At 41.9% G+C, this 19,172-nt stretch overlaps 2 protein-coding genes across 7 annotated transcripts in view; one reads left to right on the top strand and one right to left on the bottom strand.

Annotated features, from left to right (window-relative positions):
- iqsec3b (IQ motif and Sec7 domain ArfGEF 3b) overlaps positions 1-17,394 on the top strand; it is a 32,387-nt gene extending 14,993 nt beyond the window's left edge. Inside the window, exons 7-15 of one of the 4 annotated variants that reach the window (XM_085779283.1) lie at positions 913-1,035; positions 7,297-7,463; positions 9,773-9,912; positions 10,077-10,208; positions 10,379-10,478; positions 11,512-11,670; positions 11,781-11,873; positions 12,972-13,018; positions 14,433-17,394. In XM_085779283.1, coding sequence (XP_085635409.1) covers positions 913-1,035; positions 7,297-7,463; positions 9,773-9,912; positions 10,077-10,208; positions 10,379-10,478; positions 11,512-11,670; positions 11,781-11,873; positions 12,972-13,018; positions 14,433-14,468 — 997 coding nt within the window. In that variant the 3' untranslated portion in view covers positions 14,469-17,394. Of the gene's footprint in view, positions 1-912; positions 1,036-7,296; positions 7,464-9,772; positions 9,913-10,076; positions 10,209-10,378; positions 10,479-11,511; positions 11,671-11,780; positions 11,874-12,971; positions 13,019-14,415 lie in introns of all 4 variants that reach the window. The other 3 variants (XM_085779281.1, XM_085779284.1, XM_085779282.1) reach the window with 3 other exon arrangements.
- A 469-nt stretch (positions 17,395-17,863) lies between these two features.
- ptprq (protein tyrosine phosphatase receptor type Q) overlaps positions 17,864-19,172 on the bottom strand; it is a 35,499-nt gene continuing 34,190 nt past the window's right edge. For all 3 annotated transcript variants that reach the window (XM_085779280.1, XM_085779276.1, XM_085779277.1), the window contains 2 exons: positions 18,543-18,666; positions 17,864-18,455 (listed from right to left, as the gene is read on the bottom strand). In XM_085779280.1, the coding sequence (XP_085635406.1) occupies positions 18,418-18,455; positions 18,543-18,666 (162 nt within the window). In that variant the 3' untranslated portion in view covers positions 17,864-18,417. The remainder of the gene's footprint in view (positions 18,456-18,542; positions 18,667-19,172) is intronic.

Raw genomic sequence — 19,172 nt, 5'->3', positions numbered from 1 at the left:
CCCTGGATGTTTTGCATGTTGCTCTTTACTACTAAAAAAAGAGAGGTGATAAAAGATGCAGTAAGAGATTTGTTAGACTTGAATGAATTCAGGTATTTTAAAATATCCAAAAGGAGAGCTGTCTGTTGGAACCTAACCACCTCACAGGTACAATAACACGCATGTACCTACACGCACAAACTCACCTGACATGCTGCATGCATAAAAGCCACACATCCATGAAAACAAGCATTTACTTAATGCTTTCACACTGACTCTTTTTTACATCCAACCAGTGTAGACAGATCCAGGATAGAGAGGCTTTTTGCTGAGGTTGTTGCAGAGACTGTAAAAAATGGGTCACTGCACTGAAGGCACGCACACACTCTCACTTTCACACTGGCGCGCATGCATGTAAACATACACTCCCACAGTGTTGTGTACAAATTTCTTCCATTGCCACAACCTGTCCTCAGCCTTTCATGTACCATACTCATGCCCCCTTGCTCGTTGCATTTCATTATTTCCCCATCTCCCTCTCTCTCCGTCCCTCTTATCTCACGCTGTCGTCACACTCTTTCTTCTCCATCGATTTTTTTAACAGTTTGAAAGTGTTTTTGAGTGTGTGTGTGTGTGTGTGTGTGTGTGTGTGTGTGTGTGTGTGCGTGTGTGTGTGCATGTGCAAATATGTTGTCTTTATGTGCGTCTTCCAGGTCAGTGGTTCTGTAATGGGAGTATGACTGTAAGAGGGAGATTTGCCATCAGCACTTGGGTGCTCATAGTTTGTTGCACACGCACACACACAGGCACAAACTCACCTTCTCATTACAGTGACACACTGCATCTAAGCCACTCTCCTTTCTCTCTCTCTCTCTGCTTTCTTTTCTTCCCTCCCTCCCTCCCTCCCTCCCTCACTGCCTTGTCTCTTTATAGCTGCGTTGTGGATGAGATGGACTTCTCAGGCATGGAGCTGGATGAAGCCCTGAGAAAGTTCCAGGCTCATGTCCGCGTTCAGGGAGAAGCACAAAAAGTGGAGAGACTCATCGAAGCCTTTAGGTGAGACTGTCAACTCGCTCACAACCAGGCCTCACTGACTAACAGGCTCTGGCTTCTCTTTTCAACACAACAACAAGTCCATCACATGACTGAGCAGGGGTTGATAAGGGCACTGTGAACTTTTTAAAATGAATAGACCTTTTTGCCTGTGGCCACGTATGCAAAATGGAAAAACAATGACACATAGCCAGGCTCACATATAAAAGAGAGGCAAAAGAGTCTTCTCTGATTTCATCTCGCTGCCTTGTGGTAGCGGACGCATCCAGAATGGCATACTAATAGGCCGACTGTAAAGACAAAGTGTTTAACTGGATCTGCGAGCTCACTGCGGCAGGCTCTGATGAAACCATGGCCCTGTGTCATTAACAAATTAAACTGATTGCCTCTAACCTTTGACTAAACTCAGCAAAGTTTGATTATCAGCCAATCACGGCAGAGAACTAGGCTGCAGGCAATCAGCATGCATTCCATCAGCAGAAAAATGGATGGATGCTTTATTTTCACAGCTTTCTCTCCTGGATGACACGTTCTGGTCAAATATTTTGGCTTTGTATGCTGCCATGTTTGTGCTAGAAAACATGACACTGGACAGTTCTACCTTCATTTCTGTCCAAATGACAAATTAATACATTTAAGTGCATCTTTGGTTCTCATGCCTTTGTTTTTTAGCCTGAGCTATTTTCTGTACATTTTTGCTTTTCAAGTTACTAAAATTCATGAGCATGAAGGAAGCTAATTTAAATACCCAGAGGACCTTGAGTACCACAGTCCATGGACTGTCTAGAACAAACTCCTGAACAGAAACATTTTTTGTTCATACCTTTTTTTTTCTTTTTGAGTAAAAATCCTTTTATGCACAGGAGGACAACAGAGACCGGACAAATAAGATCTGTGAATGTAATTCCCTGGCTGGAACTGTCCTTGAAATGTCCTGGTAGTATCCAAAGATTGCCCCCCAGGACTAGAAACGCAATAAAAATGCCTATCATTGTTTTGTATTGCAAAGTAATTGGTTACATTGCTACATTTTCCCTTAGGAATACCAACAACGTGACCAGAAAGACACAACCTGAGCCACTGCCTCTTTTGAACTCATTTGCCAAGATTTTCATTATACGAAATGGATGACCATTCTTTATTTGGGCTGCGTATAGCAAAAGTGCTGCATTTCTTTTGTTGTTTGTTGAGACCTTGACACACATGACCCAAGCTACGTTTTTAAAGGATGACACTAAACACTAAAACCATCCACGTGTTGGTTTGTCCTTCGGTACTTTCCAAATTTCCTCACCTGTCTGTGGCTTGTTAGTTTCCACCAGAACTTAAAGGCACACAATCCACAATGTCAGCAGGTTTATGTAGCTGTATGAATGCACAGTGGTTGTTAGAGCTAAATGCTAATGTCATCATGTGAACATGCTTTCAAGCACAATGCTAACATGCTGACCTTTGCCAGATCATGTTCCCATATTGGTACTGCTGAGGTTGGTGAGAATGTCTGTGCAGGTGATTGTTCATTGTCGGTATTGAACCATTAAGTAAGAGTGTCGCTTTATGCAGATGATTTGCTGTTGTATCTGTCAGGTCATCTCAAAGGCCTCCCTAGATGTATTAGAGCAATTCAGCAAAAAATTGCCAGAAGCCAGAAGTATCTCTGATAATATTATATCTAAAAACAAATGGAGAGAATACTTAAATGAACCAATCTGCGATACAATTTCACAGAAAATGATTCAAAGTATTCACTCATCATCCATTTGTTATTGGCACAATTGAAGGCAGTACACCGGTTTCACTGGTCAAAGGTTAGGCTGTTGGGAATTAGACGGGATTTAGACTCTACATGTGACAGATGAAAACAAGCTCCTGGGAGCCTATTACATCTGTCCTGATTATGTCCAAGACTGCATCATTTCACGCCATCAATTTTTAGGACTGTCTTTAAAATACTTAAGGAGCCAATGGGCCCATCCCCTCATCAGGCTTTCTGGGGGTTGCACCATATGGGATGTGCATCCCAGCAGTCCAAATGCAACATACTGGCCTTTTGCATTTTGTTGACTACATCACTCATACATTTCAGATAGAAAACCCTCTTCTCTTCAAGCATTAACATGGGATCAAAGAGATCCCATGTTAATCCCATATCTAAAGCTAAAGAAGTTAAGATACTTTCTCTGAGGGTATTTTCTCAAATTCAATGCAATTTGGCAGCCATTCTGGGTATTTGTTGGAAAAATGGAATCAAAGGGCATAACCCTGTGATAAATATAAACTTCAGTTTTTTTGTTTTTTTTGTTTTTTATGTGGTTATCCTCTTCTGCAAGTGTGTGCAATTACTGACTTTAAATCAGTGGTGCAAGTGAACTGTTTTAGTTTTGTATATAATGAAAATCTTCAATAAACAGACTGTGATCGAAAACAGTTTTGACCTGATGATGGTCATGGATGAAAAGTCAGAGGATTAACAAAGTTATCACAGTTCATCCTGATGGCAGCCTTTTAGATGTTGACACCATTGCCAAAAAATATATATTATTATATTTCTTTCTTTTTTCCAAATCTAAATCAGCTGGACACTGTTAGTTCTTCAGCAAACCTTACTCCCATCAATCAATATGTGGTGCTTACGTGAGTTTTGGATTCCATGTTTCACAATAAGCTCAATGCCTATGTTCATCACAATAAAGGAACATGTCACTCGGGGCAACATCAGCGTTTTGTCGTGCTGTGTCTGTGTGCTGTCCCTCCAGGTACCACCCCCTCTGCACCGAGTGACTGAGTGCATAGTTTCCAACTTTGCTCATTAGACCCCATATAAAAGCTGGAGGTATAGAGGTGCATTGGGGCCGGTGGGCCAGCAGAACAGCCGAGGGACTGTGCGTGTGGGACCGAGCCACTGTTTGGTTGTTGCGGTTTGGTTGGATTGTATAGTGCTACACTTTTACTCCCTCTGGCTGGGAGGGTGTCTGGTTGATATTTTCGTTTTTGTTATTCCCTTTACATGGCCATTATTCCTCAATGTTGATTACCCCTGTTTTACTGAGCTTACTTTCTGTTAATATAAGTTAGTATTTATTTGTTAAGAAACACTCTTAATTTGGGCATTCCTGGTTTCTTTTTCCCTGGTTTATTCATTTTTGCTGGACTTTAATGGCTTTGGCTGGCTGTGATAAATGGGCATTATTGTATACATTTGTTTGTTTTGGTGTTCTCACTGGATTTGCCAGTAATTCAGAAAATATGAATCTCCATTGTGTTCTCATTTAAAGCAAGATGTAGTGATAAAGGGGGAGAAAAGAAGCAGCCCTGTTGCTCCCCCCCCCAAAAAAAAACCCCAGCCACCCCTGCCTCTAATTTTACAGCCAATGGGAACACCCACCGCGGTCATCAGTTAATCATATTGCACTCAGTCGTACGTGCTGAGCCCCCTGGCTGCAGATTACAAATTCATCAGCGATCGGAAACCACTCTCTCTGTAGCTGGAGCTGCGAGTATAGGTCAGAAATGAGTGGGCTTTATCGGGACAGCCAGACATCCGATTCCATGTCTGTTACGTAATAGTTGTTATGTCATCTGTTTGAAGCGTGTTGTACTCTTGTCGCGTGTAGTTCTTTTATACGAAGTGGTATTTGTGCCAGCTGGCATGCAACTTTCATATGCAGATATGAAGATAAGGGATCGGGAGCTTGTGTTTAAATAAACTCGTTACATAAGACAGAGAACCGCGCCTGAAAATGTGTGAATGAAGCACAAACACACACACACACACACACACACACACACACACACACACACACACACACACACACACACACACACACACACACACCTTCTGCTTTATTTATTCACTCAACTGTTTGCTCTCTATAAACATGCACACATATGCACTCACACGTCCATGCACACATCCATTTGCATACACGCTCACACATATAGTAGATCTTGCCTTGCTTTCAGTCTTTGATGAATTTGCCGCAGAATTACATCAAGTTGGCAGATCAGGAGGCTCATTTGTGCCTCCACGTGTTTGTGTGCGAGTGTATATATGTGCCTGTGCATATTATATCTGTAGGGAAGCTTGTGCTGAGCAGGATCTGTTCTCCCTCAAACAAAGGCATTGCCTCTGAGCTGGGCTGCAGCCGAACGATTCCCAGTGAGTTCTCTGGCCTTAGATCTGGTGTGGGGTCTGGGAAAAGGCTTTCTACTTGCGCAGGTCTCAGATGTGGCCTCTCGCTTGCATATGCTCTGACAAGTACATAGTCCTCGGGAGCAGAGCAGCCCTCTCCATGTCTGCATCCTGCCTGGCTGTAGAGATAAAAGCCTCCCATCACTGAAATGGCCCACTGTGTAAGTGCAAGTGACAGTACGAAAGATAGGGTGGGAGCTGTGGGGGAAGGAGGGGAAGGGAAGGAAGAATCTGTGAAGCCTGTGGGCAGCGGCGGAGAAAAGCAAGTCCAAATGCAGCATCTCTGGTTCCAAAGCTAACTGGGCACCATTACCTTGCCCAGGGCAGAAGCATTTTGTACTGTCAAATGTCTCCTGTCTGCGAGAGTGACAGCTCCTTATATCTGAGTAGTAGTACAATGAGTCCGTCTTTGAGTCAGTCAGCCATGTTATAACAAATTATTGCAAAGGCACCCGCTTTTAGATCAGCCTCACATGCGGAAAATGGATTCTGTGTATTGCCTTTATAACTTTAAGAATTTCCACTGATCTCTCTTAATGATGTGCTCTCTGATTTTGCTATTGTGCCCAAAAGCACCACTACAAATCCCATGATTTTCTCCCAGCTAAACTGCTGATATTTTGAAACTCAACACAGTTGAAAGCTGAGGGGAAATTTGGGGATTTGGGAGTGCAACTGGGCACAATAAGAAAGTCAAGGAGTGCATTAATAGGTTTTGGTATATTGGCTTTCTGAGCCTGATGATTCAGAGACGTTAGAGTGTTTCTAATAGAGAATCCACCTTGACTGATTACAAATAGGGTGAAAAAAAAAATATCCAAACAACCTTTGGTATGAAGCTGCTCAGCAGTAAAATCCTCCCATTTAAACCACTTAAAACATCTTCAGTGTATTAAAATATTAATTCAGTGTGTATTATTTATTTTTGTGCTGCTTTAATGTTGCCTTGCAGGTTAGGGTGGATTGAATGTTGTCATGATTTGTTAACACTATCCATGATGCATTTGTGAACTACTAAATCTTTTTTTTTTTTTGCCATATATACCGAATAATATGAAAAGATAATCTGACATTTAATTTGCAATCTCACACATGCTACAATATGTTTACCTGCAACTGTTTTTGTTACACCAGAAAAAATGTCTCAGCTTGTACGTGTTAGGATGTTAATTTGAACTAGAAAAAGCATTTCCAAGAATGGAAATGGTGTGACTGCTGATAGCAACTGAACGCTGTTGCAGAATTAGCAAATAGTGCAAGCAGTGATCACCATACAAATGTTTGACCAAGGTCAGAATCCAACCCACAACCTCATGGTCATTAGACTTCCACTCTGCCTCTAGGCCACGGTGCACACACGGTTGCAGAGACTGTTGTCTGTTAATGATCTGCACACTGTCAACATCAAGAAAGCTTGAGAGTCAAGCTTGAATGACTTAGAATGAAAATTTCTGTGAATTTCAGGCTGAGAGCAGCAGTTTCAACATGAAGCAAGTTATCAGAAGTCAACAGAGGACAACTGGGAAAATAATTCACTATAATTGTTGTTGAGGCAAGATTTGAACCAGCAACCTTCAGGTCTCCAGACCAGCAAGCTAACCACTAGGCTACAGGCAGAGACAGTATGTGAGGGGTAAAGAAAAAATTATAAAGCTGAAAAAAATCAGAAAAAGTTAAATATTTGAAAAAGTATAAATAGTTAAAAAGAGAAAAGTAATGCCGATAAAGCAAAAAGTTAAATATTTGAAAAAGTATAAATAGTTAAAAAGAGAAAAGTAATGCCGATAAAGTTCAAAAGAAGCTGCACGTTTTGATATATGAATTGTTGAAATAGCACAAAGTATGAAGGACTAGAAGAAGACCGTAAAAAGGCGGAAGAAAATGGCCAAACAGAAGAACAATAGTGTGACTGCTTCAGCAGTCACACTAATTATTAATTATTATGAATATGGAGTTTCAGTATTGAGATGATAATAGATTATTTTCTGCAGCTCTCTTGTGCCAGCAAATGTGGACGAATGACTTGAATCCTGAAAGCAAGATATAAGATTTGTTGTGTTTTTTCTCCGCAGCCAGAGGTACTGTATGTGCAATCCAGATGTAGTGCAGCAATTTCACAACCCAGACACTATCTTCATCCTGGCATTTGCTGTAGTCCTCCTCAACACTGACATGTACTCGCCCAACATCAAACCCCAGCGCAAAATGGGCCTGGATGACTTCATACGCAACCTGAGAGGTTAGTGCATCGATCTGCAGAGTGTGCATGTATTAAGAGAGAGTGTGTAGTTACATAGAGGCTGCATGTGTAGTATGTGTCCTTCCAGAAAGCGTGAGATGTCCCTGTGGACGGAGCTGGTGTAATGACTTGCATACATGTTTCAACATTTATGGCAAGTGGTTTTATGCTCAGAGAGCTGGAATGCTGTTTATATATAGTAACCACACGAGCCCAGCTCAACCCTTTTAGTGCAGATCATGAGAAGCAATCACTGACAAAAAAAATGCCAGAAACGATAGGGAAGACAAAACAAAGAAGAGAGGACAGGGAAGTTAAAGTTTTACATCTAGAACTCTCTTATCAACCTCACCGTCTGTCTTTGAGTGACGGCCTCTTGAACTGAAGTAAATTACTCAAAGAGGCGGCGGTTGCTCGCCTCCGCTCGCTACTATCAAGAAAAGCATCAGCTGTGTGGGGGGAGATTTCTGATATCCTTGACTCACAGCTCTGCCCCAGAGGACACGGCTGGTGTGGACTCATTTAATTGAGGCTCACTTGGCCTTAGATCTAATGATATGGGTTTGGGGTTTCCAGAAGCATCTCATCACCTGCACTGAGCTCCTTGAGTCCTTCAACACTGTGTCTGTACAGCAGTTGAGCAGATAGACACATTTACTGCAACCGCTGTTACATGTACATCCAGTTATGGGAACAATCCACCACAGCAATAAAATTGATTTGGCTTTAGAGTATCAGACATACATAATACAAGTTCACACAGATAATCAAACCTCTACTTAAGATCCCCACTTTGCTGTACGATATTTTGGCTTCAATCTGCACAATGACATGATTTAATTCGCAATCAGCGTTTATGAATGATAATAATAATTAAAAATGCATAATATGATGATATCATGACTTTCGAGTCTACTATATATTCTTCCATTTTTATTTTAAAGAGTTGCCTGTCGCATTATTCACTTCAGTGTCTAAAATCAGTGGACAGGCACGTTGCAGATTCTGTCCTGCTCCTCTGGGACTTTTTGGTGACAACAAGTTTGTTCTTTGAACATCACTTTGCAAAAAAATTACTTTTGTAAAAACTGAGAAAGCTCTCATCAGAAAACTCAAAACCCATCAGAGTTTTAATGAAAAGCGTATATCTTAATTCACCATATAATGAGAAAACGCAGAATGTGCCTTGTCTTCAGTTCTAACTAAAACAAAGTTTGTCTCTGAAGAGTCATTACCCGTTTCTGTAATTACTGCACCTCTGTGCACCTGGAGATCCTTAAGCTGCTTCACATAACTAAAAGGCTGTGGTTGTTTTTCAGAGACATTGTGTTTATTTTGTTGTCTTGTCTGAATGAGCCGTCTCCTGTGCCCCACCACATGATTCCATTCATTGATTAGAGGTTGCAGGTAGTTGTGTCTGCCTCTTGTGATGGCTTAAAGATACAATAGTTACAGTAACATGTCCAGCTAACAAGCTCACTACCTGGTGGGACTAAATAGCCTAAGCTTATGCTGCTTGTGTAAGTTATCTTACAGTACAGTCATTGTAGAGGTAACCAGTGGTTTCTCCAGAGGATCATTAACCAACAATAGTTGAAAACATTACAAGGTCATTTAAAAACACGTTCATAATCTCCAAGGACTCCTCAAACCGTATGAAATAATACTCTGTCTACTGAAAAATAAAACACATTAAATTCATTTCCCAAGTTGTGTCTCTGTTTCCAAATTAGAGATGTTGGCCTGTCAACAGGTACTTTGTAAAAAGATGAAAAATATTTTTAATGGTGTTGTTGACTTTCCACCCGATGGTAGAGGATTCTAAAAGCAATACAATGCCAACTATGGTGTTTTTAAATGACCACCTGTTGATGGTTTATTTACTTTTCAGAGAAACCAGTGGTTGTCTGAATATATGTCTAAGCCCTAACTGGAAGTGTATGCCTAGGAAACACAGCTTTAGCTTAATCTTTTAACTCCATATCATGCATGACATAATCATAAAATCCCTTTTACAAGACTTAATTCAGTGCAAAAAAATAAATAAATCATAGACCATCATCATAGAGCTAATTTTAGCTTATTAGCTATCTGGCTACAGCTGATAAAATCTGGCATTTGTATTTGAACAGGCAAGATCAATGGTCACTTGAAATCAAGAAATGAGAAGCCCTGCCTTTGTGCTATATGGTACAAATTTCCATTGATAAATCTGTACCAAAGGCTGAGCTTTCCAAAGCGGCGTAGTTGGACGGGTAGGATCTGCAGTGCAGACCATTTTTCTCCTTGACATCCTCTTGTTCCTTCAGGTGTGGATGATGGAGCAGACATCCCCAGAGAGATGGTGGCAGGTATTTATGAAAGGATCCAACAGAGAGAGCTACGCTCCAATGAAGATCATGTCACCTACGTGAGCCGCGTGGAGCAGTCCATACTGGGCCTAAAAACTGTGAGTAATATCTGTATTTCCGTACACGTCTCTCCCCTTTTTCTCATTTCAGTGAGCTGTCCATACTTGTTTGTACAGTCTCCTTCCGTGTCATGTATTATTTCACTGCAGTCTGTCCTCTCTGCTATCTTGTCATCTTGATCTGCTTAACCTCGCTTCTGCAGATCCTCGCTGTGCCCCACAGACGTCTGGTTTGCTGCTGTCGCCTGTTTGAGGTGCCTGATGCCAACAAGCCTCACAAACAGAAACTGTCCCAGCTCCAGAGAGAGGTTTTCCTCTTCAATGACCTGCTGCTGGTAAGGTTTCACCAGCAAAAATATACTAGAAGTGACCGACTACAGGGCTCTAAACATGCCAGAAACCGCTTTCTACTGCCACTGAGAATATACAACAAATGTAACAGTGAGACATATTCAGATACAGCATGTTAATTCAGCTATGTTGTGTTTTCCTGTGTCAACCATAGATCCTGAAACTATGTCCTAAGAAGAAAAGCTCTGCCTCATACACCTTCTGTAAAGCTATGGGGCTTCTGGGAATGCAGTTTCACCTCTTCAGCAATGAATGTAAGACGTTGCTCTGCCCTGCAGCACTTTGTTCCCAGTGCAATTCCACCTTGGTGCCAGAAAAAAATGCTTAGCAAAGTGTCAGAGCTGTCAACAGCACTGTTGTCTGTGGAGTGTGTGTCAGGATGCAGGCTTTGCAGGATTTACCAAGAGGTCACCAATAACACAAAATGAGCTCCTTGCTGTCAACCTGCATGAACTATCTCACCGTTTTTTGGTGTTACTTGATTTTTCCATGGTAGTTTTCTACTGGGATTAATAAAAGGCAGCTATAAGAAATGATGCATGTAAGTGCTTGTGAACCACGAGCGTGAATTTTACTTTGTGGCAGCAGAGTCTGCAGTCTGGAGTCTCAGGTCAAAAAGTACAAAACATTCAAAATAATCGCTTATTAAGTGATTCAGATGTTCACGGCAGTTTGTGATGAAACAACTCAACAAATATTATTTATGGGATTATAAATTAATTTTGACAGGAATGTCATTTAGCAGAGGAGCCTGTGAACTGGAAACAAAAGCTGAGCCTGATAGGGATATCATTAGATTTACAGATGTTTGATCAGGATCCAAGTTGTAGGACAAATTAAAAATGTGTCCCGACAACAGCACTAAATGAAAAATCTGAGCATCACAAAGTTATTATTATTCATGCTGAACAAAATTTCATTTGGTACAGACAGACTACGCCGCCCTGCTAGCATATAGATGTTTGTATGAAAAGCTAAATTGAAAACCACTGATCCTGAGCTTCCTTATACTTCTGCAGTTCTTCAAGAAGCCACTCCTGTCAACAAAAATACATTTGGTCATTAATATCAAAGCATGCTTCTTTTTTTTTTTTTGCAAGTATTCTTAGCAGCAACGTCGTGTGAAGTAAAAACTGCAACACTTTATAGGCTGAAGTGTTTTGAAAGATGCGAAGGTGTGGAAGATTCAGAAACCTATGCATCCTGTTTTTTTTTTGTTTTTGTTTTTTTTTTAGAATCAAAGTTATGGTGAAAGCTCTGTTCTCTTTTGCTGGGGTTTCTCTTCAGATTATGCTCATGGCGTCACCATGCTGAGCCCGTTTACCTCAGAGAAGAAGCAGTTGGTGAGCTTCTGTTCCCCGAGTGGAGAGGAGCTCAGAAAATTTGCAGAGGAGCTCCGAGAGGCTATCGCAGAAGTCAACGAGATGGAGCAGATACACATCCAGTGTAAGGAAAGAAGGACACATGCGTCAGCTTATTGTGAATCCAAACACACATGTACTGTATTGCAGTGTTGTATATTGCTGGTGGCAATCTTCTTCTTTCTGCTGTTGTAGGGGAACTAGAGAGGCAACAAGGCATCCAGCCACATGGCATACACACTAACGGCGGCCAAGTGGACACACACACAGGACACGGCTCTCCCTCAGGTGCTGGTTTCACTCACACAGCATGAAATGCATAACACAGCATATATTACTTATAAGTACTGTATGCGTGTATTACTCAAGGGAACACTGAAAATAGGACAGCTTCATGGAGGAGAGGCCCATGAAAAAGCCCAAATAGAAAAGAGGGAATGGTGGTCAGAGGGACCGTCGCTGCTGCTTTTTTAGCATCAAAGGGAATAGTTCCATAGTGTAATATCACAAAGAGTCTTTCTACCATGGATTTAACTGAGAAGTTACAATTATCTAATGGTATACATGCTGTATACTTTCACCTACGTAGACATTTTAAGGATGCACTTTTTGCTTTCTTACAGAGTCAGACAAGAGGACTAATGGAACTGTCTGCACAGTACATGAATTATTATTATTGATTATTTTTAACGGTGGCCCTGAGAGCCCAGCGCACTGCTGCTTAAGAAAACACATGCAAAGACACAAACAGGTGGCAAATTCCGAAAACAGCTCCATCAACTTGATTGAACGCTTGCACTGCAAAAACTCAACTGAAGTTTTTGCAGGGTCACAAAAAAGTGACAGACTTGGCTAAAGCTAACACTACATATACAATAATGTCTGAATCATAATATTTAGTCAGACTTAAGTCACGAAGCATGTCCCTCTGTCACTTTTTCTGTCACCAGAAATGTTTTTTTTGCAGCACATGTGTTGTCAAATTGATGAAGTTGTTTTCAGATTTTCTTGTGCATTTTGGTCTTTGCATGCGTTGTCTTATATTGCAGCACACTGAGCTCTTGGGGCCACCGTCATTTTTATATACTGAACTATTTTCTTTGATGGGTGCAGTCACTTTCTGGGTCCTTGTCCTCATATTTGTCACCTTTGGACAGAAGCAGGCTAGTTGTCTACCCTCTCTGCCAAGCTGCTGGTGGCAGCTTCATGTTGTAACAATGCTACAAACATGAGATCGTCTCCAATCTAACTCTCAACAAGGCAGCAAATAAAGAATTTGTTCTGAACTACTCCTTCAAATAAATAACAATCCCCAGGACGCAGATCTGTTTTTGTGAAGCTGAAATCTGCCTGTTGACTTACAAATAGAGCTGTGTCTCCCCACAGGCCAACAGGATGTGTACGATAAAACCGGCAACAACAACACAGTAGAGGTGAGTGCCAAAGCTGCTCATGTCTCCCTCAGGTAAGTATCTGCGTCTTCAGCTCTGTGGGTGTGGCTTTGTATGCGAGCGTGTGTGCGGTTAGACTGGGACTGTGCCTCATCCTGAAAAGAAAGTCTGCTTTATGCTTTGCTTTTAAAAGAGCTCCGCCTGAGGCACATCCCCACTATGCAGCCAAGGATACAAAGGCCGCTGAGAGGAGTCTGCTGTATTGGTGCTACAAACAGTCTCTTTCTGTGCCTCATGAGTGGATCAGCAGCCACTCCACTCGCTACACAACATCCCTTCTTTCATCAGCTGCTGTTTGCGAGCCTTACTGTATAAGCCTTTGCAAGCCACCATAAGCCTGGCTGGCTCCTAGAATACCATCTACAAAGCCAGATAAGCTTGATACTGTTAACAGTCTGTTGAGTGTGGGTGGGTGTGTGTTTGTAAAACCAGCCCTTCCTTTAACTAAGCATAGTGATGGAAGCTGTTGTCCCCTCTCCAGTTTTCTCTCCGTTTTGTTCCTTTGCCCATTCCTCTCCTGCCTCCTGCCTCTCAGTCGGTCCCTTAGAGTTGTAAATTATTGTGTTAGGGAGACACCACGCCCTCGGTGTCACCTCTCTCCTCTCCTGACACTCCCTTTATCTTTTACTTTCTCATTCTTCCACTCGTTGACCACTCTCTCTCACACACACATGAATTCCACACTGCAAAAAAAATTCTTTCCAAGAATATTTGTCTTATTTCTTGTCAAAATGTCTCATTTCTAGTCAAAACTAAACTCTTTCCACTTAAAATAAGACTCATCACCTAAAAATGAACTTGTTTTTAGATAATTTTCATTTGTTTCAAACGTATTTTCACTTGAAATAAGTAGAAAAATCTGCAAGATTTTTGTGCTTGTAATAAGAAAGAAAAACGTGCTCCACTATCAGATTTTATTGTTATATTATTCTTATTCCAAGTGAAAATATGCTTGAAAGAAGTAAAAAGTGTCCAAAAACAAGCTACTTTTTATATGATGAGTCTTATTTTAAGTATAATGAGATTTGTTTTGACTAGAAATTACATTTTGACAATAAATAAGACAAATTTTCTGCAGTGCAAAGTGTTCCCGCCATGATCTCTGACCTAAATCTCGTCTTACTCAGCATCCCCTTCTCTCTGGGCTGGTGTGTGTATGTGTGTGTGTGTGCGTGTGTGTGTATTGTTAAAAAAAGTGACAGAAATCATGTAAGAGTACATGATTGAGAGAAAAAGAGTGTGTATTTTGCTTGCGCTCGCTGTGCATACTACCTACCTGCATGCCTGCATGCCCATGTGCGTAACACACCAGAGGGCTGCGTAGAGGCTGCGTTCAGGCTGGTAACTCCTCATGCGTTCTCTGACTGTTCCTAAACTAGGTGTCAATTCACAACAGGCTGCAGACCTATCAACTGAGCCAGCCCAGCATTGAGTCCTCCTCACCTCTGGCCCTGGCTGCACCACCCGCCCTGCTCAGCCCCGTCCAGCCCGGGGAGCTGCGCCCAGAAACGCTAATCCAGTGCCAGCAGATCGTCAAGGTGATCGTGGTGGACCAGAGCGGGCGAGGGCGGATGGAGGCCTTCCTGAGCCAAGGCCCGGCCACCCATCAGCTCATCCAGTCCGCCATGTCCACGCCCGTGCGCGTCAGAGAGGGGGACGGCCCTCAGCCCCCCCTTCCGCCCCCGCCTCCACCTTACAACCACCCCCACCAGTTCTGCCCCCCTGACTCGCCCATGCCCCTCCACCACACCATGCCTCTCACACGCAGGCGCAACTCCAGCGGCTCCCGCAGTATCGTCTGAGTCGTGGGGTTCTGCTCTGTGAACCCTGGAGGGAAGACAGTACCCTCACAGTCAAACACACACACACACACACACACACACACATATATACACATATACACACATGTTGGAGCACAAGTTGACTCACTTTGAACGGTAAGATAAGAACATTGAAAAAAAGAAATAAGGAATATACTTCATGAGTTGCATGAAGTAACAAAGGAGAAGGAAACCAACGAGGATCTGATCCCAGTCTTGACTGAGCAGTGATGTTTTTGAGCACAGAGTGGTTTCTGTGCCATTCCTCCGCGTCCAACATGCCACCTTGTAGCTGATGATGTTGTCCGTCTAGATTTCACGCTCTTTACAGTAAGAGACCTTGTGACTTTGCATTTTTAAATGTCACCCGCCCAGCAAACGTATACGTGGGCTAACGGCTGTGAAAACCGAGGGACGATGTCAGAAGAGCAAACTCTCGCAAACATTGAAAAGGACACGGGGGGGGTTGCGTTGTTAAATAAGACGCAGCTATGTTCTGTTTCAAGATATATTGCTGTTAAGTTGACACCTCCTTGTTCGGTTCAGGTGTTCGGTATTAGATGCCACACTCAATGAATGATTTCACCACAGCTAATAGAGCTTCTCCACTCCACATGATGCGGAGGAGCAGGAGAATCCTTCATTTTCTAGAGAGCAGAATCTCATTGTGTGCGAGGAGGAAGGCAAATGAAAAGGTAAAAAGGCTTTAACATCTCTACCCTGTCACGTTTGGTGTAGTGTAGTAAGCAAGGAAGGTGTTACTCACTAAACCAACCTGAAACCATATCATGACGACAATCAAATTTTTTTGTGCTTCTTTGCGGTGTTTTTTTGTGTGAGCAGGTATCTTCACAGTCGTGTGTGTGTGTGTGTGCGTGTGTGTGTGAGTGACTGCCCTGATTCTGTGGCGTTTTGTTCTCACAGAGCTCAGGAAAGGATTTACTGCATTGTTACATGTAATATCTGCACCTGTGTTGTACTGAGAGCCGAGTGCTTGTGTACTGTGTGTTCAGTGTGCTTACTCATGGGCAGCAGGGAGAAGGCCTGGTAATTCATCCAAAGCAAGGCTTTAAACAAGCAGATACAGTCTTTCTCCGTCTGTACATTCACTCCCCGTAGGTTGAACAGTGTGAAAATTCATGTACCCTTTGGATTTTGGCAATGTATCTGCCCAGAAAACTCTTTAGGTTTAGTTTTTAAAAAATGAATAAAAATTGCTCCACACAGGGTATTACTACAGAGGTCACCTCACTCCCCTCTCATGAATTTTATTTTTCCTTACAAGCTGAAAATCATATAGTATATAAGCTGAGATGAATTCCTTTACTGAATGTTAAATCAGGGGGAAAAACTGAAGATGTCGAAGGAATGATTATTGATTTTATCAGAGTGTTTGCCTATTGTGTTTTTTTGTTTTTTTTGAGCTTGAGCCAGTTTGTACAGCAGATCACAAATCATCTAAATGAGACACACCAAACATGTCTTGTACCTTTTGCACCACAGAATATATTGGATATATTGTAAATAGATGATATAGATTTATTCTGAAAAAAGTGGTTTGCCCAGTGTGTGTATCTACGTATGTATTTGTAAAGAGAAGATCTAGTTTAAAAGAAAAAAAGGATATTATAGATATTATAGTTATTATTATAATTATTCACATTTACTATTGGAGGAGGGGGGGTGGGGGTGGGTGGGGGGGTTGGGGGTCCTAAATCCTACTGCTGCGAGAGACGGGAAACAGGCAGCTTTTATAGAATTCACTCCAGTTACCATGGTAACACACACTGATATTATTACAGATCTACATTCATCATTAAATTACCATGTCATATTATTACAGGATTACTAAGAGATGGCTGTGTCACCTGCTAAGGTGTGTAAAGGGCTACGCTGTATTGGTGAAAACGTACAGTAAACCACAGGTCATAAACGCACACACACACACACACACACATACAGTACACACGTCCATGATGATATAACACACATGCACACATTATGCTCATACAGCCACACAAACACACACACATATGCATACAAACATGCACATAGCTGCCAAAGCAACAGTGAATCCAGCTTAGATGTCACCTTAGAAACTGCTTGCTTTCTCCAGTCGGCATCCCCACTTTGTTTACTGTAAACTCTGACTGACTTGTTCTATACAGCATGATATTGTTTAGTTTTTTTTGCTTTGCGTTTTCATTTGCAATACAAGGGAGGAGTTTGATTATATGTTTGTACCATTATTGTCGAGGCATGTTCGGTTGATTGATGTCATTTTCTCCACTCTCTCGCTATACTTCCTCCCCTCTTTCCTGCCCGACCCCCTTTATCCCCCAACCCCCTGGCTTCTCTGTGGTTGTCATGGAGACGCACCAATCTGCATCCTCACTGTGGAGCGCTGTCATTAATCTTTGCACCCTCACAATATTTATAAAAAGGAGATTTCTTAAAGATCAACATGTTTACTAATGGAATATTTCTAATTTTTTCTGTTTAAAGAGAATGAAAGAATAAAGTAGTTTTTACTCTCTGTCTCAGACTGCTGTGACTGCCGTGAGCCTCGACTGCTTTTGATGTCAGTGTTGTCTTCAATGCCGTCTGTGTCTGTTGCTCTGCCCGCCGCCTCTCTAATGAATGAATCTGCACCAGGTGTGTTAGGAGCACAGGGGAATGAAGGGCTTTACGGGAAATCAGTCTATATCGTGGTGCCTGTGTCCTCCCAGCGCACCGAGTCTGAACTCATTCATCTGAAGATGAGGTCAGTCCCAGAGCAATATTGAATCTGACACTACTTGTTGAATGTCTGAGTCTGCACATGAATGTAGGTGTGTGCGTGTATTTAGAGGACATCATTTTCCACAAGAATCTTATTCTGTCTAAAAGGAAAAGACCAGTGAGTTGGTTGATCCGTCATTTCATATTTTAACATCTGAATGGCTGGATTTGATGCAGTGGGGAGTCTGATGAGGAGGATCTTGAGTGTTAAGTATATCAATGCCCGGAAAAAAAATACAAGATGCTTTATTTTTGCAATCACACGTGAGAAAGTCCTGAACAACTCCTCGTCACAGACAGAATTACAAAGAGATTGAAAAAAACAAACCATTTTGGCAGAATAAATTATCTTACAAAAACCACAGATGATATCAACATGATACAGTAATTACAATACGCAGTGAAATCGATCTGTGCAAAGTACCTGCAGGCTTATAGATGCGACAGAGCTCTCACCATCAACTCATAATTTCTCCACTGTCCCTGTTGTTTCTGAAATTCTTTGTCTCCCTTTTGTTTCTCTCACTCTCTTTGAATAATAAGCAGACAAGAGGCTGAATAAAGGGAGGATTGAGCTGATAAAACTGGTGGAAGTGGAGCAGCTAAGTCTAAAGTCGTGTTACAGACCGTTCAGCTCAAACTGTGTTGTTCACTTCGCGTTTCTCCTCTTGCTTCCTCGTCCCTTGTGTGGTGGAGGTGGACCTGTCTGGGGGTCGGTGCACAGGTCACGTCCCAAAGAGTCTCGTTATTCCTCAGGTGCAGGTGTCCCTCAGTTGGTCCTTACATAGTGGTCTCTTCCCATTCGAGCTCAACATCACCTAGAGACCGGGACAAATGTGTGGAGTGAGCACTCTGCAGCCGGGGGAGCGTGTGTCTCTTTGAGAGTGTGTTTGTAGGTCGTTTACCTTCCATGGCGTCCAGAGAGTCCATTTTCTCCAGAGCAGAGTAGCTGACAAACCAGATGGATTGGCTGTTGCCTTTGTTGTTGAGAAGTTCCAGTGTACTTTGATGCAGGAAGATGTACTGGGCCTGACACACAAAAGCAGAAAGCAAGACAGAGTGTAGCCTTTGATTTTCACTTTATTAATCCTGCAGTGGCTAAAACGTTAGTTAATTAGGTTTAGTATAAAGTCCTCTGGTAGCTGATGCTGACCTTGTAATTGCAACATTTCGGGTTTGACTAAAGCTTTTTTTTTTTTTTTTTTTACCAGTTTCTATTTTCAAATGTCAAATAGAGGCAGAGAACAGACTTACACAATAACAGCAATATTGAGAATTAATTAATTTCTAATTGAGGATTGCTTGATATTTAAATCTTGATTTGTATTTTAGGACACAAATACATTTTTACAGCTTGCTAACAGCACACAGATATTTGCAGTCTAAAATGAATTAGACTCATTTGTCATATGTAAAACATTTTGTACCTTCTTGCTGCAGCTGCCTCAGTCATGTATGTAGGGTACAGCATATGTGCCAAGATTATTCATTGTAAGAAAAAGTACCTTTTCATAGATTTTCCACAAAAAAAGTGA

Source organism: Trachurus japonicus, chromosome 6 (genome assembly GCF_045865225.1).
Source record: "Trachurus japonicus isolate A0001 chromosome 6, Traja_1.0".
In the NCBI taxonomy this organism is placed as follows: Eukaryota; Metazoa; Chordata; class Actinopteri; order Carangiformes; family Carangidae; genus Trachurus; species Trachurus japonicus.
Note: the sequence above shows the minus strand (reverse complement) of the source record. Positions and strands in the feature narration are given on the sequence as shown.